The sequence below is a fragment of the Copadichromis virginalis genome, linkage group LG5 (assembly GCF_057382275.1).
Source record: "Copadichromis virginalis isolate Kocher_CV1m ecotype Utaka linkage group LG5, C_Virginalis_male_GT1.1, whole genome shotgun sequence".
NCBI lineage: Eukaryota > Metazoa > Chordata > Actinopteri > Cichliformes > Cichlidae > Copadichromis > Copadichromis virginalis.
Genome location: NC_140622.1, coordinates 8,528,116 through 8,551,864, shown reverse-complemented (window position 1 = coordinate 8,551,864; position 23,749 = coordinate 8,528,116). Strand labels below are relative to the sequence as shown.

At 43.8% G+C, this 23,749-nt stretch overlaps 2 protein-coding genes across 2 annotated transcripts; one reads left to right on the top strand and one right to left on the bottom strand.

Moving 5' to 3' along the window:
- Positions 1-8,101: 8,101 nt before the first annotated feature.
- On the top strand, positions 8,102-13,285 carry LOC146708881 (bactericidal permeability-increasing protein-like). The gene is made up of 15 exons (XM_085455742.1): positions 8,102-8,226; positions 8,319-8,433; positions 8,528-8,659; positions 8,744-8,899; positions 8,991-9,054; positions 9,735-9,795; positions 9,874-9,965; positions 10,068-10,244; positions 10,327-10,386; positions 10,460-10,627; positions 10,711-10,778; positions 10,863-10,905; positions 10,980-11,043; positions 12,092-12,168; positions 12,331-13,285. The coding sequence occupies exons 1-15, from the start codon at positions 8,136-8,138 to the stop codon at positions 12,367-12,369; spliced, it is 1,407 nt and encodes a 468-aa protein (XP_085311868.1). The 5' UTR covers positions 8,102-8,135; the 3' UTR covers positions 12,370-13,285.
- Positions 13,286-14,046: 761 nt separating this feature from the next.
- cdk5rap1 (CDK5 regulatory subunit associated protein 1) lies at positions 14,047-22,722 on the bottom strand. Its single transcript, XM_085455740.1, has 13 exons — positions 21,920-22,722; positions 21,738-21,841; positions 21,619-21,653; positions 21,433-21,533; positions 21,134-21,344; positions 20,926-21,046; positions 19,287-19,517; positions 19,102-19,199; positions 18,949-19,004; positions 18,538-18,668; positions 18,290-18,439; positions 17,373-17,513; positions 14,047-14,364 (listed from the first exon to the last, which is right to left on the bottom strand). The coding sequence occupies exons 1-13, from the start codon at positions 22,203-22,205 to the stop codon at positions 14,233-14,235; spliced, it is 1,797 nt and encodes a 598-aa protein (XP_085311866.1). The 5' UTR covers positions 22,206-22,722; the 3' UTR covers positions 14,047-14,232.
- Positions 22,723-23,749: the final 1,027 nt, after the last annotated feature.

Below are 23,749 nucleotides of genomic sequence, written 5' to 3'. Positions count from 1 at the left end.
CCTGTCCCGTCAGCCCAGATTTCTCCCAGCTGTGTTGCCCTCCTGTCTCGCATCCCCTGATTACTGGTGTGTGTATTTAAGCCCTGTGTGTTCTCCTGCCTGTTGCCGGTTCGTCTGTGTTCCTCCGTGTCAGTCTGTTACCCTGTGTTCCACGGTGTCCTGTTCCTCGTCGGCGTCTCTCTGCTATTCATCATCCGTTGTCATATGCTCCCAGGTCTGTTATTTTAGTTCTCCCAGTTTAGGTGTCTTTAGTTGTTTGTTATGCCCCACTGTTTGTTTGCCACTACACCTCTGTAAATAAAACCACCGGTATCTCATCCACTGCCTGCATCTTGGGTCCTCCTTCTATATCCACACGGCTCGCCTCGGCAGCCGTGACAGTACGAACCGGCCACTATGGACCCAGCAGCATTCAACCCGCCCAAGGAGCTCCGGGAGGACATTGTTTACTCCGTGGACAAATTAATCAACGCGTGGCTGGAGCACGAGGGGAGAGAATTTCGCCAAGCCGTGGCTAATCGGCTACAGCGCTTGGTTTCTGGTCTCCCCTGGCTGCTCAGCTCACTTCACCCGCTCGCACAGAATTTCATTCTGAATGGACTCCGTCTTCACCCCCCGGCTGCTACCACCCACCCTGCAGCTCATGCTTCACTGCCCAGTCCGACAGAGGATGTTCTGCCCGGCCCGTCAACCCAGCCTTCGAGGGGGAAACGGCGCTCACGCTGCCGACGCTCCTCGCCACAGTCGGACCTGGGGATTTCCGAGCAGCCAGCTGTGGTGAGTGGACAGGACAGTATTGTTGGTCTGAACTGTGGGACCGTTTACTCGGGGGTGGTGTTCTGTACAGCACTGGACAAAAACTGTTTATCGCCAGAAGCTCAGTTAGCCGCCCGGCCAGAAGCTCAGTTAGCCGCCCGGCCAGAAGCTCAGTTAGCCGCCCGGCCAGAAGCTCAGTTAGCCGCCCGGCCAGAAGCTCAGTTAGCCGCCCGGCCAGAAGCTCAGTTAGCCGCCCGGCCAGAAGCTCAGTTAGCCGCCCGGCCAGAAGCTCAGTTAGCCGCCCGGCCAGAAGCTCAGTCGCCACCTCCGCCACATTCAGCCTCACAATCCATAGCTCAATTACAGTCACAGCCAGACTTATTACAAACCCTGTTACAATCCATGGCCCAGTCAGTAGCCCGGTTAGCAGAAGAATCATTAGCTTTATCCTCAGTTCAGCAGTCACCAGCCCTGCATCCTGTGTCAGTTGCTCCACTACCTGTTCAGCCATCACCTTCACCTACTCCTCCTGTACAGCAAGCCATGTCAGTCCAACCCATAACGGACAGTTCAACAACTCCGTACTCTAAGCAGAGAGACAAACCCAAGAACAATGTCAACATTCCTCAAAGGCTGGCCAGTTCTGAGACTGAGATGCACTCCAGGGCCTCCCCAGAGGCTGGGTTTCAGCCCCCATTAGACTCTGGACCCCTGGAGTTTAAGAAGCCAGCTGAGGACTGCACAGAGCTGTCGCTGCCTGAGCAGGGTCAATGCTCTGCGCAGCTGCAGGCCGCTATGTGTTTGCCAGAGGCCCGTGTGCCTGCTGGTCCTGTTGCGTTCCTGCCAGAGGCCCGTGTGCCTGCTGGTCCTGTTGCGTTCCTGCCAGAGGCCCGTGTGCCTGCTGGTCCTGTTGCGTTCCTGCCAGAGGCCCGTGTGCCTGCTGGTCCTGTTGCGTCCCTGCCAGAGGTCTCCGCACCTGCTGGTTCTGTTGCGTCCCTGCCAGAGGTCTCCGCACCTGCTGGTTCTGTTCTGTGTGTGCCAGGGGCTCCAGTGCCCACTGGTTCTGAGACTGTTTTTGCTGGGGGGCCCGAGGAGCCCGTCCAGCCTCCTTCCTCGTTAGCTGGGGGGCCCGAGGAGCCCGTCCAGCCTCCTTCCTCGTCAGCTGGGGGGCCCGAGGAGCCCGTCCAGCCACCAGCTGCTCCACCAGCAGCCTCATCCACGCTTGCAGCAGCAGTTTCATCCATGCCGCCACCTGCTGCAGCGCCTCCGGCTGCATCCTCCACGCCGTTGCCTGGCCCGGCCTCTGCTGCATCCTCCACGCCGTCGCCTGGTCCGGATTCAGCATCCTCAGCGTCGCCTGGTCCAGCGCATGCTTCGGCTTCATCCGCTTCACCTGGTCCAGCCACTGCTTCATCCGCTTCACCTGGTCCAGCCACTGCTTCATCCGCTTCACCTGGTCCAGCCACTGCTTCATCCGCTTCACCTGGTCCAGCCACTGCTTCATCCGCTTCACCTGGTCCAGCCACTGCTTCATCCGCTTCACCTGGTCCAGCCTCCGTGTCTTCATCCGCTTCACCTGGTCCAGCCTCCGTGTCTTCATCCGCTTCACCTGGTCCAGCCTCCGTGTCTTCATCCGCTTCACCTGGTCCAGCCTCCGTGTCTTCATCCGCTTCGCCTGGTCCAGCCTCCGTGTCTTCATCCGCTTCGCCTGGTCCAGCCTCCGTGTCTTCATCCTCTTCGCCTGGTCCAGCCTCCGTGTCTTCATCCTCTTCGCCTGGTCCAGCCTCCGTGTCTTCATCCTCTTCGCCTGGTCCAGCCTCCGTGTCTTCATCCTCTTCGCCTGGTCCAGCCTCCGTGTCTTCATCCTCTTCGCCTGGTCCAGCCTCCGTGTCTTCATCCTCTTCGCCTGGTCCAGCCTCCGTGTCTTCATCCTCTTCGCCTGGTCCAGCCTCCGTGTCTTCATCCTCTTCGCCTGGTCCAGCCTCCGTGTCTTCATCCTCTTCGCCTGGTCCAGCCTCCGTGTCTTCATCCTCTTCGCCTGGTCCAGCCTCCGTGTCTTCATCCTCTTCGCCTGGTCCAGCCTCCGTGTCTTCATCCTCGCCTGGTCCAGCCTCCGTGTCTTCATCCTCGCCTGGTCCACGCAGCCTTCAGGTCCCCTACTACCACCTCCACATCGTCGGTCATCTGCCTGGCCGCCTGTTGGGCATCTCCGCCACCGTGGACGCCCTCCTGAACGCCGCCACTGCCTTCCACGTGGCCGGCCTCCGGACTTGTTTCCACGCCGCTGTTGCCGTCCGCACGGTCGGCCCCCAGAACTGTTTCCACGCCACTGCCTACTGCGTGGCCGGCATCCGGACCTGCCCCGTTGCCATTCGCATGGTCGGCTTCCTGAACTTGACCATCTGGGCCTTTTTGGACTCTGTCCCTCCGTCCTGGGCCCCCTCCGCCCGCCCTGGTCGGGTTGTTTTCTGTTTTGTTTTGGTCCATTTTTTTTCGTTTCTGCTGGGCTGTCTGGTGCCAGCCCTTGAGGGGGGGGTACTGTCATGGTCCTGGGTCGGTGACCCAGCGCTTTTAGTTTGTTATCATTTTCTAGATGATGATTGTTTAAGTTCTGTGTTATTTTCGATCTGCCTCTGAGTCTGCGTCTGTATCTGTCTGTCTATGGTGTCTCCCCATCTGTTTGTGAATCTGTCTGTTTAGTTCAATGTCTTGTCTGGTTCCATGTATCTGAGTTTCCTGTTTTATTGTGAAGGTCCGTGTCATATGTGAGTGTGATCAGTTTACGTTTCCCCTGTCCCGTCAGCCCAGATTTCTCCCAGCTGTGTTGCCCTCCTGTCTCGCATCCCCTGATTACTGGTGTGTGTATTTAAGCCCTGTGTGTTCTCCTGCCTGTTGCCGGTTCGTCTGTGTTCCTCCGTGTCAGTCTGTTACCCTGTGTTCCACGGTGTCCTGTTCCTCGTCTGCGTCTCTCTGCTATTCATCATCCGTTGTCATATGCTCCCAGGTCTGTTATTTTAGTTCTCCCAGTTTAGGTGTCTTTAGTTGTTTGTTATGCCCCACTGTTTGTTTGCCACTACACCTCTGTAAATAAAACCACCGGTATCTCATCCACTGCCTGCATCTTGGGTCCTCCTTCTATATCCACACGGCTCGCCTCGGCAGCCGTGACAGTATCAGTGTTGATGGTATACTTGCACATAAACCACTACATAAGACACTGATGTGCACTCGTTTGTCAATTTCATAAATTAAAACACATGTTGTCCACCTAAGTGGACATGTAAAAAAAACTCTTTGAAAAGTACATTTTAAAAAATGTAGTCTTTTTTTTCATGCCTAAAGATGAATAAAAATACTTGATTGAGGTTGTCATAATTCATGCATGACAGGTTTAAATATAACAAAAATTTAAATACATTTTCTGACACTAAAAATATCAAAATATATTTGAGTTTTTTCAAATATAAAAATATCAGAAAGAAGTAAAGGTTGAAGTCGGGAACCATTCTGCAAACACATTTGGATTCTGCTTTTGAACAGGATCAAAGAGTGTAGGGCAATCACTCTGCACTGCAACGTGAAGACCAGTTAACTTTTAAATCCGCAAAGATGCAGGGGGGAAATGGTCTTTACATGGAGAGGTCATTCTGGAACAATCACAGAGGCACAGTGTGGAACATTTCAACTTATTCAACATTTTTTATCTTTTTTCAAATAACAAACAACAGGGATCCCAGGGGCTGTGTTGTCCGGGGTGCTTTGGTACCCCGGCAGGGTCTCCCATGGCCAATTTGTCCTAGGTGAGGAACCACACAAAGGTTCAGAAGACCCCTATGAATACAATATCAAGGAAACAGTTCACCCTGCCCAGGATAGTGTTACTGGGGCTCTGCCCTGGAGCCAGGCCCAGGGAGGGTGGGCAAGGGCAAGTGTCTGGTGCCCGGGCCTTAGTCCTTGGGACCCGGCCGGGCACAGCCTGAAAATGGGATATGGGCCTATCCTCCTGCAGGAGGCGCCATAGGGGTCAGGTGCAATGTGTACCGGGCGGCGGCATTCTCTACTTTGTACATTTGTCAATGAATGACACCATTGTGTGAGCGAGAGAAAAGTGAACTAGCAATACAACAAAACTCATCAATAAACCAGGGCAGATAATGGTTTGAGCATGAGCTTTCTTTCATTAGTGGCAGTTTGCAGATTGATAAAGAAGTGAAACCATATTCTCAAAATCCAAACAATGAATTAGTTTAATGCAAACAATGTTAAGGCTTTACTGAATCTTTTAGCAAATTTTTATTAACCTTAAAAAACATAAAATAAATGAAAACATAAAACAAAACATTAAAAGATAGATAGGCGCGACCCTTTGGAAACATCCCATCAAATCAATAAAAATCTAAAACTTTAGATTAGTTGGTTTTTATTTTGTTTGTTTTATGTCATAACATGAAAAGTCAAAAATTTATTGTAAATGAAGGATTATAACAGAATTGACAGAGTTAAAAGTTAAAAAAAAGAGATGGTGAGATATTCTGAACGTACTATTAGTACATTTCGAATAACTTATCATTACTACTCTATATCTTAAACTTAGCAGTAACTATGTAGGTAGGAAGGAAAAGAAATGCGTAAAGAAATGTGTGGCTGATGGATTTGCCACTTAAAGACTCTCTAATGGAGACTGCCCTTGAGTGAGTGAGAAAAACTCCATCTGTGGTGTAAACGAAGACCTGTTCCACCACTCCGACACCATACCCAGTACATACAATATTAACATTAACAATTTTTGGTAGAAAACAATAAGGGAAGCGCACGGTGGGGCGGGACCCATCGGTGTCAGTCTGGACTCTGTAGTACCCGCTCAGGAATCTTTGGCGTTCCTGCTGCAGTAACGAAAAGGAACAAACAGGTTAAAAATGCTCCAGTCATTAGAGATCAGAGGACAAACATTTAAAGCTGAAGTGAATACATGACAGTATTTTTTTTTCTTGAAATATCCACCACTGATGCTTACAGCATTGTGATTACTCACCTCTTCCTGGTCAGCCTCCTCTCTTCCAGGGTTGTAAAAAGAGGTAGAAGATTGGTTGGACCACATGATCTTCGTTTATCTGTGTTATGTGACGGCTGTGTGCAAGCAGGAGTGGTAGGCCACCCAGGCCACCCCGCTGGACACGCCACTGCAACCATGGAAAAATTCAGGGAAGGAAAGTATTCACAATTTGAATCAGGTGAAGGAACAAAAATGAACCCTACAAGATCAATCAGCTAAGCACTGTGGATGAGGCAGCATTCTGAAATTGTTGTTGTGAAACCAACTATAACTCGTTTCAAAGGAGGACTAAAGTTCCACCATGAATCTATAAAAAAAGTAAACCAGACTGTACCATTAGGCTGCTTACTATATCACACTGTCTTTATCCCACCTAAATCTCTATGACCAGTTATGGTGCATATACTTATCAGATGTGTCAGCTAACTATAAGTATTAAACCAACTCTTCCCTCTCATGATGTTGAGAGGAGAGTGGGTTTGCTAGCTAAGCAAAAGCAGACTGAGGTGATGTTAGCGGTTTTAAAATACCTGAACACGATAGTTGTTCAGTATGGTTCAGGACCCAGATTAATAGAGGAAAATCGATGGAATAATTTAAATTTATTACTTAACCTAACCTCTTTAAGCATAAAATAACACCTGTTGTGTTCACAGTCAAAAGTGACCGGCAATATTTTATTTGGGTATTTGATCAGTCCAGGATACGGTATATGTCTTTGTCCTGTGGTCACCTTGTGACATTTTCAGCTAAAAGCCCACCTTGATTCTCAGGTCGGGATAAGTCCAAGTCTTTGACTTGAATGTGACATCAGCATCAGCATAGCCATTATCTACATCAGTGGATTCGCCCTCATTAGTCATTTCTTGGTCTGGATTATATTCAACTTCTGACACTTCCCCCTCTAATCCATCTTCAGCGTCAGTTTCCTGGCTTCTCTTTCTCCTCACCAGTGTGGTGATCAAATGTGTAATCACGAGCCTCACTCTATATCGACCTGCCACGGTGCTGCCAGACAGTGCTCTGTGAGCAAGGCTTAGAAAACAACGAATCATTTCTATTAATGGGATTACGTTTGACCAGGAACACCAAGAGTGTAAAAATGCTCAATAAAATACACAAAATGTTATGCAAATTAATCAAATTTAGGTTGTGGGTTGACATCCTCTTTGTGGAGAAAGTCACAGAATCTTAAGTCTGTCTGATCAAATTAACAACACTTTTCAGACATAAAACTATTAACTAAGTCAAATTTGACCAGAACACAACACAAGGGGGGCTAGTACAGGAGTAACGGCTCCCACCAGTGACGCGCTCTTTGCAAATTTCTCGTCATTGTTTTGCCAGACAGTCTTTCCCTGTTAACAGAAATTGTGTGAGCCTCCGATGTGTGATGAAAACAAGATGTCAGAGCAAACCAGCCAGTTCTGGTATTCTCTGGGGAATTCCAATGGATACATGGTGCTGGGCTGCAAGCACAAGTCCCACTGCACGACTGACAGCGTTTGTTCTGTTCCTCATTGCACAAAGCAGCCGTCACTAGTCCTGCTCTCCTTGTTTAACAGCATATCTCCTGGTATCTCTGTCACACTCTTGCACTGTGTCTTGCAGTAACAATGACACTAGCAAAAAGCAAAAGTAGAAAAAAATAGGATGGATTTGGAGAGAGCAATGGTGTTTGGGCACCTTTCCTAGAAGATGGGCAACCGTTTCATTCAGGTTCACAGTCGCACCTGTACCTGTCGCCAAATGCACCTACAAACATCTTCAGCTGTCTATAGCACCAGGATAACTTTTGATGTTCAGTGTGACTCTAAATTTAAGGTGCTCTCGATTTCATAGCTAGATGTCTTTAACTTTTTCTAAGACTTAATGTTAGAGGTTTTTTGTATAGCTCTGATTACAAATTGTTAGTAGTTTTCTGTTGTGGTTTATTTGTTAACAAAATTAAATGTTGAGACACATGAACTAAGTGTGTGATAACTGTGTTGTGATTGTATAACTAAACTTCATCATTATGTAATTTGTCATTCAATCTTGTCTCATGTGGAGCAATGGCCGTTAGCTCTTTCATAGGCTTTCACTCTAAGCAACCCTAGGAAGTGGTGAAATAAACTGCTTTGCATTGCTGCTCCACTAAGCTCTGTATGTCAGGACTGTTGAATTGGTACATGTTCTTGTAAACTGTCACTAAAAGAAGAAGCTGGATTTTATTGCTCTCCAATTTTTCCCCATAGATTTCGTAAGCAGAAGCTTAGCTTCTTCTGCTTTTGTGCTTGTATAAATATTCCTTGGTCTTCTTATTCTTCATGCCTCAGCTCTGAAGATGTTCCTGTGCTGTTGGCTGGTTCTGGGGGCTCTCTTAAGCATCAATCCTGGAGTAAAGGTCAGGTTGACAGAAAAAGGCATTGAATATGGTAAGGTTTGTGTAAAAGCTGTCCTCTTGCTCAAAAAGGACTGATTTCTCCAGTGTTTGCTCAGTAAATTATTTTTCTTTACATTTTGTTAGGCAGGCAACTGGGCATGGCTGACATGCAGCAGAAACTCAATTCTATCCAAGTTCCAGACTTTTCAGGGGAACAGAGGGTGTCTCCGATTGGAAAAGTCCAGTACAATTTGTCAAAGTAAGGCTCCAGTTTGTTCAACATGTCTCTAAATTCTGTTACAAAGTATTTTGTCCTGTTTCCGCTTAAACAAACAAAACACGAATTCTTCCAGTATACGTGTATTGAAGGTGGGAATACCAAAGTCTTCAGTGGACCTGGTGCCAGGGACTGGAGTCAGAATGTCTATAGGTGATGCCTTCATCAGTCTGAATGGAAACTGGAGGGTCAAGTACCTGCGAATAATGTGAGTGAGGTAACATCTCTTCTATAGGGAAAATAATTTGGTTGCTTAAAAATATAATATCTGATATCCTTTTTATTTTACTAGAAAGGACAGCGGGTCTTTTGATTTGGATGTGAATGGTCTCAGTATCGCTACGACCATCTCCATCAAGAGTGACGAGACAGGCCGACCAGCGGTCAGCAGTGACAGCTGCTCAGCCACTGTTGGAAGTGCAAAGGTCAAGTTTCATGGTGGAGCGAGGTGAGAAACCCAGCTGTGAGGGAGAAGGGTTTTACTATTTTACTTCATCTGCAGAATTCTTCTAATTCCTGCTGGTTTTGTTTTTTGATAGCTGGCTGTACAATCTCTTCACAAGGTTTATTGATAAGGCTCTGCGCAATGCAATTCAGAAACAGGTGAGGTCAAATCTGCTACATGCAGCAGAAATCCAGCTTACACACTTTACCTGCTAGGTAAGGTGTCTGCTAGTTCACAGTGTCTCACATTATCTTCCTTCATTTGTTACTCTGAAGTAACCGGATAATGATGAAAATAAAGAAGTAAAGATTTATTGGTTCGGGCTTAGCCCGCAGTGTTTCAAGATACTTTGATTTACCTCCAAAATATGGAAACCTTAGGAGCCTTAGATATGCACTGAAAGCCAGAAGCAGGGAGGAAGGGAGGCAACAAACACAAACCAAACTACACTAACAATGTAGCCTAATTGAAATCATGAAACAAGCTGTATGTGGAATGAAACGTTCAACTGCAGCAGCATTAAGTTTATCATTAAACAAACACATCATCATCTCTTTGCTTTCCCAGTTAGAAGGATTTTGTTTGTTCTCAGAAAAACTTGTGTATGTTTTTTCATTAGGTTATTTTAAGCTGCTACATGGAGAACTGTGAGCTTCTCTTAATGGATATCCATGTTGCTCATGGATATCCATTAAGAGAAGCGATTAAGTGATTATTTAACATCTGCTCTTTTGTTCACCAAATGTTTAATTTTGAAATGTCTTTGTGAGCCTTTAATGATGACTTTCTCCAATACAAATCAAAGTCTAACACCAGATTTCTTCCTTCCGCTTTGCAGATCTGCCCTCGGGCCACCACTGTAGTATCTGATTTAAACCCTCAGCTGAAAACTCTCAATGGTAAAGTATCCTGTTTAGTTAGTCAATCAGCTGTTTCACTGGTGATGAACACATGAGTGAGCTTCTGTCTCTATGCAGTCTTAGCCAAGGTGGACAAGTATGCAGAGATTGAATATTCCATGGTATCGTCCCCGACTGTTTTAAAGTCCTCGATAGATCTGAGCTTGAAGGTAAAGAATTATGCAACACTACATTTTTACAGGAATCTAAAGATAACATTTTTATTAGTTTTAAAAAATCTGGAGCATTGTTTTCTGGGTCTTCTTTCTCAGGGGGAATTTTACAACATCGGGAAACATCAGGAGCCTCCGTTCTCACCAGCGGCCTTTAACCTGCCACCCCAGAACAACAACATGTTGTACATCGGCATGTCTGCCTTTACTGTCAACTCTGCAGCCTTCGTCTACAACAATGCTGGAGTCCTCAGCCTGTCCATCACTGACGACATGGTAAACTGCTGCCTCCTGAGTCTCATACCTTCTTTTCAGGACATCAAACTGATCTCTAACTTTTCTCACTTTGTCGTGCCAGATACCAAAAAGCTCTCCAATCCGACTCAACACCATAACGTTTGGAGTCATTATCCCAGAGGTGACAACACATCCCAGTCATTTTATGTGACGCATTCTTGGCAGTTTTTCACATGAAATTCTTTCTTTGCCAGATTGCTAAGCAGTTCCCAGGTCTGATGATGAAGCTGCTGGTGAAGACAGTGAAAACCCCCACACTGACCTTTGAGCCCAACAACGCAACAGTCCAGGCCACCACCACAGTGACGGCCTTTGCCATCCAGCCCAACTCTACTCTGTCGCCTCTTTTTGTCCTGAACTTGGTAAGTTACCCAGCTGATATGATTTTAAATTGTCTTTGTGGTTTTAGAAAACCATCTGAAATGAACCACCATTGCCTTGACAGGAGGCCAGCGTGAGTGCCCGTATGTTTGTCAGTGAAATGAAATTGGCTGCAGCTGTCACCCTCAACAAGTGAGTTAACTGGCAAAGAAAAATAGGGCCGAGAGGTCTTTGTTAAGATGAACATCACGTTCTAATTTAGTCTAATTTGCACAGAATGGATCTGACCCTGGACAAAAGTAATGTGGGAGACTTTCAGGTAAGAAGTGCATTTCTATACAATAACAGTCTGAATCATCAGCAACTCAAACTAACCCTACATCTAACCTACAGGTCAGCGCCCTCAATAGCATCTTACAAGGGGTCTTCAAATTGGTGGTGATACCCACAGTTAATGGTGAGTTCATCCTCACTTTGAAATTTAAAGAGTGTTTTTTTTTCACCAAAATCTCCAAAGAGGATTTCCATTTGCATTTTCACAGCAGCTCCAAAGTTCCAGGGAATATTAGACAAACAACACGAGGGACCAGCAGGATTATCATTTTTAGCTACATATGTCTGGATAATTATTAATATTGTATTGTGTAAAACAGACCCCCAGCTCTTACTTATATGGAGACTATTCTCATTCCTTTTCTTTCTTTCTGTTGATTTTATTTACGCTATCAGCTCATATTTTATAAAGTCAATAAGTTTATGAAATCGGAAGAAGTTCATTATTTACCTCTCAGGTGTTGTTAAGAATTTAAAACATAAAAGATAAAGTTATTCAAGTAATTTACAAGAATCCAGAATACTTCCACCACAGTACAGGAACTGTACTCACCTACCTTCACTCCTGCTTTTATTGGAGATAAAATATCGGGAATTTCAGGAGTGGGACCACGCCTCCAAATATGCTCCTCCTGGTTCTCATCTATATACGTTCCCCCAGTTCTAACAGCTGTTCGTTCTCATTGACGTGTCCCACCCGCCCTCCACTTTTCAATTCTTTAACTTCTTCACTTCTGTTTAGTGCATGGGGATAGAGCTTGTACTGGTCTTCTGAATATTTTACCATTTATTTTAAGATTCTACCCCATTTTCTTATTGGGGAAATCATAAAATGTTCCAAAAATATATACCTTTGAATCACCTTCAGGGTCATCTCCTTGTGCATCTCTTTACCACTTCTAATGAGTCTGCTGTTTTTAATTTGCACTGTGGGACTCTATTTTCTAACAGTTTAAATGAATGACGTTCATCAGAGACCTTACTTTAACACATTCCACTGTTTTCATCAATAATTTTATTGATGTCAGTATTTTCCTTAATTGAATTTGTGTATGAAGTTACATTAGGTGGAATGATTCCAGTGCATGCTATGTAATACATCTATAATATCATTATGACATTCTGCCACATTTGTGAAATTGTGGTCTAAAATTATGAATTTCATTTTGCAGTCCAACTTGCTAAGGGATACCCACTGCCCACAATTGGAAAAATGAAGCTTATGAACACCCAGCTTGATGTGCTGAAGGTCAGAGATACTGATAATATGTTGTTGTTGTTTTTTTTAATCGATTTCATGCATGTGAGCGTATTGCTTCTTGTATATGACATGAGATCTAATTAAGAAATCTTGACATTTCTAAGGAATGAGCAGATTTTCTAACTCAAAGCTGTGAACTGTTCCTTCTAGGACTACATCCTGATTGGGACAGATGTTCAGTTCAGCTGAACTGCACTCCTGAAAACTCCCAGGATTCTTTTCTGCATTCTAGCATCCTTCCATGAAGACACAATTACAGTCAGAGTACGATAATCTGGCAGAAATTCCCAAGAAAAAGCTAAATAAGTATTACTTCTGACAGCAGTCAGAATATTGTGTTTTCTATGTATTGGTTCTCCTCTGAAGTTAACCATTTCTATATTTAGTGCGTATGAACTTTTTTAATATGAGTGAAATGAGTTGCCAAGGACATCATCAGCACACTCATCAGCAAAATGTCTTCTGAGCTCCAGTCTATCCGGTTGTTCAGTGATGACGCGACGAATCGTACTTTTGGGTCTAAAGTAGTCTGCGTTTAATATGGCTTTTGTGTTGTTAACATGTTTAATGTTATGTATTTTCTTCTATTTGATCTCAAAAAGCTCCTAAAACAGTCAGTGATCACTGTTGACCTCCCTCGGCTTTTATTACCGCTAATCATTTATTTAAGCTCAGTTTTTAAAACCTTAGGATGTAACTACAGCCCAGCCCATACAGCAGTATATGAATGACTAACCTCGTATTGTGGATGGATTATCTCAGTTGTTCTCCTGGCTGAAGTTTGGTCCTTTACAGCATCCTGCCGTGCGATTACATTTGTTCCTGACCACCGAGAACACTCACGGTAACTTTTATCGAGTGGGAAAAAAGTTAGCTTGTTTATATTATGCTAACATAGCTGTGTCGCTAGCGATCACGTAGCACATCATTATATACCAGCTAGCCCAACTTCAGTAACCCTAAAAACGTCACTGCTGTTTAGTTTTCTGTCTTCATTTATGCTGGAAGTGATAAGAGTTGTACGTTTTAATTTGTTTCCAAAACCCCGCAGTCAGGACATGCTATATTGTATTTAGATAGAAGCTAGCGAGCTAACTCCCTGCTAACTTCTAATTCTGTTTTCATGGATGCCTGGATGTTAAACTCAATTGTTACACCTGGTAGAGCAGAGCGCTGATCATTTTATTAAAGATGAAAGACTTTAGACAGTTTTTCAACTCTCAGTAATGCCATAGTGATCGTTTGATATATGGACCTGCAGCGGAGTTTAGACCCAGACACGGCTAGTGACGTCAGACTGAACAACCGGATTGACCACTTTAGGACTGCTAGTCTTTTTGCAACTGCATGCATCCCTCTGTGGTGGGTAGAGATTAAAAGAATATAAATATAAGCTACTTCCACATGGTTTTATGGGTGAAGCTACATGACATTAATCTTAGCAAGCAGCATACAGTTGCCAGGCTAGCTGTAACCAGGCTAGCTGTAACCAAGCTAGCTGCACAAATATGACATGATTCATTTGTAACAATAAGTATTTTGGCAAAAGAAAGCTAAGCTACTACTTCAGCCCTGCAATTAACCTTTTTCTCTCAAGACTACATTTTGACATATAAGTCAGGTTGGAATTTACCTTAGTTGGGATTAGAATTGGACTGTAGAATTTACCTTAGGGTGTCGTCCGGCTAATATTAGCTAACGCTTGCTTCCCTGTTTGCTTTTTGTAAGTTACCTTACAGCATGTTCAGACATTGGCAATTTAGAGTGCTTAATAAATGACAAAGTCACATAAAAGACAATGTGTCTCCTTATGATTCAATGATCTTAAAAAATGCCACTTTATGTATCACACAGAACACCGTCAGGCATCGTTCAAACAGCTTTTAATAAACTTCCATAGTTTGTTTACAAGTGAAACTTTCACAGCTTGTTGCAACAGTCCACCTGAAAGCATCCTCCATTTGTCAAAAACGTCAAACAAGTGATGAAGGAAATGTAGCAGTCTGTTCGATGTGGTATCATCCGAGTCCATCAATCAGTGACATGTTTAAGTCACGGTTGAGTGTGAGCTACATGTTCATCACGCTGGTCCTCAGGTGGAGTCCTACAGTGCACTTCTCTGGCTCTCAGGGAGCTGAGACTGAGAGCTCGACCTCTCAGGCTCTGGGAGTTGGCAGACAAGATCTAAAACAAGACAAAAGAAGACGCCAGAGAATAAAAGACTGAATACAAGAACCTTATTTATACATTCAAGATAATCAATATTCCTGAAACACTTTTCCAGTCACTTTCCTGACTGGTGACAGTGTACCCAGCATTTAAAGTTGGATCAACCAATGCTTACAGCAGAAACATTAAACTGCTGACATGATGATACATCATAAACACATGATATATTCACTAAAGCAGTGCTTCCCAAACTTTTTCCAGCCACGTACCCCTTGAGACATGTCACCCTCAGCCGCATACCCCCTACTACGAACGACTCTTAATTAGTGTCTATAAATACATTGCAATATCGCATGCATAAAGATAAATACTGCACAGTCGATTATTTCTCACCACCAAATGAATTTATCAATATTTTTTAGTAATGACAGAGTTTTAATAACAAACTTTACTACTTAATACTAGCAGTGTATCAAAGGATTTATTAGAATTCACTTTTTTGTCGAGAGCATAAAGGCCATGAACTTTCATTAAACAGAACTTTATTTAATGTGATGGATGTGCTTGAGCAGAGGCACACAGCTCTTCAATGTTTGGCTCAATTTGGGAAAGGCTGAGTCTTAAATCGTTTTCCACACAAAGTCTTGCTCTGTATTTTGTTTTCATGTTTGTTAAAGCAGAAAATCCCTTTTCGCATAAGTATGTGGTGGCGAAAGGCATCAGAGTCTTGACAGCGCGCTTAGCCAGCGCGGGCTGTTCAGTGCGCAGCCCTATCCAGAAATCCGCCAGGTTCTTTTGAGCGTGTTCAACTTTTAGAGATCCATCTGTGGCGATTTCAATTAGGCTCTCCTGGTCAGACGGTGATAACGAAGTAGGCACGGCGGTGAACGGGTGACGTATCCAATCATTTGAGCCGTCCGTCTCTGGGAAGTATCGGCGTAACTGCACCGCCAGCTCCTCAAGGTGCACGTTACATTCGCGCTTTACACTTTTAGATAGTGTGAGATCATTAGAGCACAGAAAATCATGCAGCACAGGAAAGACTTCAGTGTTGTTTGTATCCAAGCAGTTCTTCCAAAGGTTTAACTTCTTTATCATGGCCTCAACTTTATCTTGAACATTGAATATAGTTGCAGAAACGCCTTGTAATCCGAGATTGAGCTCGTTCAGACGAGAAAATATATCACACAGATAAGCCAGGCAGGTAAGGTACTCTTCATCATGCAAATGTTCAGACAGCTCAAAGGGATGGTTACTGAAGAAAACTTTAAGTTCATCCCTCAACTCAAAGAAACGGGTCAGCACTTTCCCTCTAGATAGCCAGCGAACCTCTGTGTGGAGTAATAATGTCTCATGCTCGCTGCCCATCTCATTGCACAACGCAGCAAATAAGCGGGAGTTCAGCGGCCTGGCTTTCACAAAGTTAACCATTTTTACACTCGTGTCCAAAACATGTTTCAAACGGACAGGTATTCCCTTTGCAGCAAGAGCCTCTTGGTGGATGCTGCAGTGTACCCAGGAGGCATCTGGTGCGACTGCTTGCACACGCGAAACCACACCTCCGTGTCTCCCAGTCATGGCCCGTGCGCCATCAGTACAGATGCCAACACATCTGTCCCACACGAGTCCATGTGTGTTCATGAATGTGTCCAGCTTTTGAAAAATATCTGCGGCAGTTGTCCTTTGTTCCAGCGGTTTACAGAACAGCATGTCCTCCTTGATGGTTCCTTCATGAATGTAGCGCACATATACGAGAAGATGCGCCAGGCCAGCCACATCCGTGGACTCATCTAGCTGTATTGCATAACATTCACTGTGGCGTATGCGCAGAAGTAGCTGCTGTAAAACATTTTCTGACATTGCATTGATGCGCCGTAAGACAGTATTGTTTGATGATGGAATGGACTGTATCGTCTTTTTTGCCTTTTCCCCCAACATTGTCCCTACCATATCTAAAGCAGCAGGGAGAATGAGGTCCTCCACAATAGTGTGGGGTTTGTTGTTTTTAGCCACTCTGTAACTGACCATGTAAGATGCTTGTAGTCTGTTTTTATTCATAAGATCTGGCACCTGAATGCAGGTTTTACTTGTTGAAAGTGATTTTAGCTGTCGCTCAAAATATTCCCTTGGTTTATTTTTCAAATGGGGATGATTTGTCTCTAAATGTCTGCGCAAAAGTGAAGGTTTCATTGAGTTCTGAGACAATACTTTTGCACAAATAACACACTGTGGCCGGGGAAATCCACCAATATTTATACACGTAAACCCCAGCGAAATATAATTGTCATCATATTTGCGCTTCTTTGATGAGGTTGTGTTACAGTCCGTGCTGTCATGCTTTCTCCCACTTTGACGCTCCGCATCAGACACTTCATCACTTTCCACATGGCTGGCTCCAGCTATGATAGCCACTTGGCTAGTAACCACAGATACATCCCTGCTAGCACTGCTAGCATCCAAATCTGACGAACACATTGTTGTTGAACAACCACCTGTGCGGTCACTGGAAAATGCATCTTCAGATATGAGCTTATTGGTTGTTGTGGCCGGTGTCTCTGTGGTAGGGCCTTTTTTTCTTGTTAACCACTTGTCCATTTTCGCGCTGCACTGAATGCTTGGAGGCAACTTCAACTGTTAGGTGTCAGTCATTTGGGCAAATCACGCCCATGTATTTTGTCAGAGCTATTTTTTTGCTGAACACCAGAGGGTGGTATATAGTCATGTATTTGACAGGCAAAAAAAACTGCATTAGCGCAAATTTCGGCTTTTAAAACTTTTGATCCCCACTCCAACCCCAACCCACGCGTACCCCCTACAGCCACTTGCGTACCCCCGAGGGTACGCGTACGGTAGTTTGGGAACTACTGCACTAAAGGATCCCTTAAAACTTGGCTTTGACTATTTCAGGTAGTGGCCTAACACTCATTCAATCTGCCAAACATCTTGCTCATATAAATTGTGTTTTTTTAGAAGACAACAGATATTCTTTAAAGTTGCATCCGTCTATATCAAGTATATCCTACCTTCACCAGCACATAGTCTCCAACACTGATGGGTACAGTGCTGAATGCTGTAGGCTGAACATGAACGTCCTCTTTGGGGAAAATCACTTTCATATTGCCATCAGTTCTTCCACACAGGTCCTCAGCAGATCTTTTACTTTCCTGAATAAAAATCAAAAGCAGCCAATTCAGTTTCTTTCGACTCAAAGCAATTTAAGTTCCAGTCAAGAAGCAACATCCAGGCCTTAAGCCCACAATGAAGTGCCAAAAAACTTAGTTCCTCAGCAAGTAAACCACCACAAACCTTAACAAATGTCAAAATATCTAACTAAACAGCACAGAAAAGCATGAGTACAGTCTATTACTTTGTTTTACTATGTCATTGTGGTGGGACGTGGTCTCGCCGGCTTGAAACATTAACTATGTCCTGTTGTTGTTGTGTGTAGGCTGTAGCTGAAAAGCTGCAGCCGAGTATGTAAATCGACAGCCGCAATAAAGAGGTGTAGCGACAAGTGCAAATATGTGGTCGGGTCTGTCATGCATCGTTTACAGACGTACATTTGGACACTGGCAAGGCTTGAAGTTAGGGGGGCTAATACAACTCAATGAACTGGACCTCTCGACGATGTGCTGTTGGTGCCTCTTTAATGGAATAGCCATATAATGGGGCTGTTACCAGGTACAAAGTGTGCTTCAGTTTGTGCAGTAATTGTGCACATTTGTGTTTGTGTTTTACTCATATAGCTCAAAATGTCCAAAACCAATGGGTGACATCACAACAGCTACACCATCCTTTACATATGGCCTGTGGTTCAAGGGTGTGGCTGACGTAGTTACTGTTCACTGCTCTACCACCTGCAATCATGCTATTTGAAGGTCAACATATATTTAAAAACAATTTTGATAACACACTGGTAAACTCTGTGTGTATTACTCACTCCCTCCACCAGGACAAGCTGTGTACTGCCAATGAGAGCAGCGTTGACCCTTTCAGCTTCTCCTCTGAACACGGTGATGCACTCCTCCAGCCTTCGCTGCTTCACCTCCACTGGGACGTCATCTTGGAGCCGGTGGAAGGCATGCGTCTTCTGAATGTGTGGCAGACATGGAAAAACAATTACATCACATATCATTTAAAGGACGGGTGAAAAGAAAGTAAGTAAGTTCTAGAGTAAGAAGAACTCACCTTTCTCATACTGTAAGCAAAAAGGAATCCCACATTGTAGCCCACCTCTCTGATTAGAGACAAAGTCTGCTGGTGGTCGTCCTCAGTTTCACCACAGAAGCCTGAGATGAAGTCACTGCTGAGACTCACGTCTGACACACGAACAGAAATTATGTAAAACAGACTGTGGTTAAAGAGGACAGAAGGTGCTTTTCCTTATTTCTTAGTGTATTTTATAATTTTACAGATAGATTCAGGATTCTCCTGGAAAAAGGAGAAAGTTTTGTTAAAAATGAATGGACAATACCAAGATCTCTTTACATTCGTTCTACACACAAGTGAAAGATACTCAGGTAGTAAAATGAATGTTTAAATGTAATAATCATACCCAGAGACAGGTGACAAATTGAAGGAGAAACCTGATTTTAGTACCTGGGATGATCTGCTTTATGTTCCTCACAAGATCGAGGTAGGCCTCTCTGGTGTAGCTGTACATATTAGGAGGAAAACAACATGTTATGAGGACAATTAGTGGTGTTTAAGTTTAATTTCACAAAGTCATATGCTAGTGAACTAATCTCTTACCCGCGACGCATTGCTTTAAGGACCCGGCTGCTTCCACTCTGGGCTGGGAGGTGGATCTGCTTACAAATGTTCCCTCGCTCCGCAATCAGATGCAAAACCTGTAAGATCGACACACAGACCAGGTGAGCAGGGCTCACTGAACCAAGTGAATATCCAAAGGAAGAAAAGCATATTAAAGAAAATACCTCATCAGGAAAATCCTTGGGGTGAGGTGATGTGAATCTGATCCTCACGTTGGGATCGATACGTGACACTTGGTCGAGCAGGTCAGAGAAGCGCAGACCCCCCCGCTTTGTCTGGTAGACTGTCTTAAAGCCACGGCTGAGCTTGGTTGCATCTGAACCACAGACCTGCTCGTCTGACGTGTCCCTGTAGCTGTTCACATTCTGACCCAGCAGCGTCACCTCCTTCACACCCTGACAGAAGCACCCAGCACACACTCGTCAGGCACACTCAAGTGTTCATTTTAGAGAGCTGAACTCAAAGGACGAGAAATTTGCAGCAGTGTCAGACACATGAATAATTCAGAAGAAAAGGATCAAAATCAACACCAGAGAACCAGACATAATTATTAAAGCACTCGCCTACTGCCTATAGAGTGCAAACTGTATAAACACACATCTACATATGAATTTGGAGAATCTATAAACAAGGTGGATGATATTTGGGCACTGAAAGCTCTCTGACCAATCATATTCAAGCTTTGGATTCCTTCAGTACAACAGTCTATGTTCAGAGCAAGAGGGAGATTGCATTTACTGTGTAGAAAAGAGGGATAATGTCTCTGTAATGTTAGGGTTTTCACTGTCATCACATTAGCTTCTTTTATCCATACCAGACCAGTTAGGGGTGGATCTGACTGAGAAACAGAGGGATGCTCCAAGCTCACAGCCCAACGATTTGTTAATGAGATGGTAAAGCATACCCTGCTTTAGCTCCTTTTTTACTTTACTGGACAGTTTAAATTACAGAATGAACATCATACTGTAACAACTGAGACCTCAAACTGACAAGTAGCGCAATTGCTGAGGTGACAGATCAGGTGAGTTGACTCATAATCAGGGGTGCACATAAGTGGTCCGCAGGTGCGCTTGCGCTGTCAAAATAAAAGACACGTACCTGCGGACCACTTATGTGCACCCCTGATTATAGATGCATACATCTTTTTAACGATAAGAGGCATTGTTGCCCCCTGCTGGCCATAATAAGATTTAAGGTTTCATGTACTTTTTCATAAACTTCATTTTTCAGACTTAGAAGCTACAAACTTTTTTATAATAGCAGGAAGTCTATGATTTATGGGTTATTATCAAAAAATGACTGGTTGTACAGAATTTTGTCGACTTCCTTATTGCATGACCTCAATAAACACTTTCATGACGAGATTATGGTCTTAATCAATAGTTTCAACCTTTATTGAAAGGAACATGGCATATGTTTTCAGTCTTATCTCCCCTCGACCCCAACCAGTTACAGCAGATAGCTGTCCCTTCCTGGTTCTGCTGGAGGTTTCTTCCTGTTTAAAAGGGAGTTTTTCCTTCCCACTGTTGCCAAGTGCGTGCTCATGGGGTGTTGTTTTATTGTCTGGGCTTTTGCTTACCACATAAAGTGCTTGGAGGCAACTCTTCTCGTGATTTGGTGCTATATAAGTAAAACTGAATTGAGTTTGTTTCATAAGTCATGTTAAATTATTGTTGTATAGATTTTGCATTTATCATAAAACACAAAGTCACTTTCTTTTTTGTTTTTTTCCTATTCTGTTGTTGCGTGGTTACAAATGCAGGAGTTTTTCCAACCAACCTTAATGTTGAAGTTACAGCTTACCTGATCAGAGAGCATACGAACTTCCTCCAGGATAGAGCGGACGGGTCGACTCCTCTCTCTCCCTCGAGTGAAGGGAACAATGCAGTAACTGCACATGTTGTCACAGCCTCGCATGATGGACCTGCCGGTACACAAAACCATCAGCAGATTCAGTATGAAGATGCGTTGTTACAGGAAAAGGCGGATAACCATTTGATAAACAACATACACAAAAGCACTGTGCCCCCGAGGCGCGTGGTGGACGGGCATGACGTCAGCATAGGTCTCCTCTAAAGAGAGCAGCACATTGCACGCCTGCTGACCTCCATCAGATACAGCCAAGAGACGCGGAAGGTCCCGGTATGCATCTGGACCGGCGAGGACATCTACGAGCTTCTCTCGCTCCAGAAGCTCCATCTTCAGCCTCTCCGCCATACAGCCTGAGACAAACACACCCATGAACGTACCCTTAATGTGACCTCCATCATCTGATGGAGCATGAGAGATGGTGCATGAGAGCTTACTCACCTAAAATTCCAATTTTCATTGGTGTGTGGGTCTTTAATCGTTTCCTCTTCATAGCTGTTAGTTGTTGCAGTCTATTCCATATTGTTTGCTCAGCCTTTTCTCTGTTAAGAAAAGAGATTAGGTTGCAAAGCTGCCATCACCTAGCACTAGATTTCAAAACTTTTCATGTTTGATCTTTGCTCCTACCTTACAGAGCACGTTACCAGAAGAACAACATCTGCCTGCAAGTACACGCACATCTTAAACAAACTGCATTAAAGTTACTTCTGCTAGATTCATAAAATAAAACCAGAAGTCAGCTGTACCTCGCTTAGATGAGCTGTGCGCTGATAGCCCTTCTTCTGCAGTATGGACCAGGCTATCTCTGTGTCATTCACATTCATTTGACATCCATAGGTTTCAAAATAAACTGCAACAATAAGCCAAAGAACCCCTTTAGCATCACCACAAACATTCAAAGCTAAATAAACAAATGGCTTTCACCGACCTTTCCTTGAGTTTCCCATCAACAAGCCTTCAGAGAGATAGTCATGCTTTTCTGAGGGTTCTTCATCTGCAGCACGGCTCCTGTTAGCTGGAAGCCCTTTAACGAAATCCTGAAAACTTGGACCAGATGATAGCCGACTCTTGAACTTGTCTACAGTCTTCTTCTTTTCTCTCACAGTGTCAACAGCGCTAGCCAGTTTAGAACAGTATCTAGCCTGGATGCGGCTGACAGGTGGCCAGTGTTGGGTTACTGTAAATATGGGTTTTAAAGTCCTGAGGTACTCCATGCTTAGCTAACCACAAGAGCAAAGGCTTCGTAATTCCCTATCGGGTGTATCTGGAAATGAGCGACTATGTATTTTAGTTAGCTACTTTTGCCGCAACCTAAAAACTAACATAGTGTCAAAAGTGCCTTTTTACTCAGTAAGATACAGCACGAGTGCTAACTACCTCGAGTGAATTGTCACTCAGGTACAGATATCATGTGGAGCCAAAGATGTCTTAGTATCAAGAGGAGTCACTCCCTGTTTCAAGTACCTGACGCTAATGAAACCCGGAAAAACGTGTCACTCTTGTGAAGTGCTGCTACATACTAGTAAGTTTGTTTCAAACATAGAGGAAGCTCGAAATGAGGTAAAAAAAAATTGTTTTTAAGTCAATTCAGGTGCTTATCTGGTGTGTTAATAAGATGTTACTGTGTCGTAAAAGATAATTAAATGTCAGACTGAAAATCCTCGAGAAGTCCGTAATGTCCGTTAGACAAAAATGTCACTGTACGTCCATCTTCACGGTCCGTCATCATAAACTCCTTATTCTAAACTCTGGTTCCGTATGTGCGACAAAGCTTTGAAGGGAACTTTAACATTTACAGAATCGGGTTATTGATGGTGAGAGACGGATTTATGTCGTTAGGTTATTGTTCAAAACTCAGTTGAGATCGAGATTAGTGTGGCGAATGAAATAAAAAGTTAATGATTTGTGTTTGTTTATTTGCTTGCTTGTTTTGTTATTTACATGAATCGATTGAGCTATCGAGCGTTTTCTCATTCATTCATTCATGCACAAGTTTAATTCAAGTCAAGTAGCGTTTTATTGTCAACATAACAATATACACTCAAGTATACAGTAGGACGAAATATCACCCTCCTGGATCAAAGGTGCACAGTGTAAAAATAAAATGAAAAAATTTAAATATACATACATACAACTATACATTAATAAGATAAACTAAGAGTGAGTACAACACTATTGTTCTTGAATACAGAGAGAGTAAGAATAGAAAACAATGAGAATTAGAATAAATAAATACAATACACAGACAGATACGAACAGTGCAATACAGAATAGTGCAAGTATCGGGAGTGAGAGGGAGTGTTTTGTAGTCCAAGAAGAGAGTCCAGTGTGGAGGAGAGCAGCATGGTGTTCAGGAGCCGGACTGCTTGGGGGGAAAATGTAGTGATGGCCAAATGAAGCTTTCTGAAGCATTGAAGCTTGTATTGAAAAAGGGTTCATTTTACTCGAAGCTTTTCAACACAGTCCTCTCTGGTCACATCTGGTGGCCAAAAATATGAAGAGCAGCTTGAAGCTCCAAAATGAAACGAACTGCTTCATTATGACTGCCCACTCTACAGCGTAGAGTTCACACTTCTGTCTGATATTGGGCCACCGTTGTCTTGCTTTGAACATGTATTTTTTGGGGTGAAAAAAATGTTGTTTATTTGTTTAATAAACAATTTTGATACATAAACTTTCCTTGATTAAACATGTGTCACGGTGTGGTCTTTCTTTACTTGTGACTTCTTGATGTCGGTAAATACAGTAATTGAAAAAC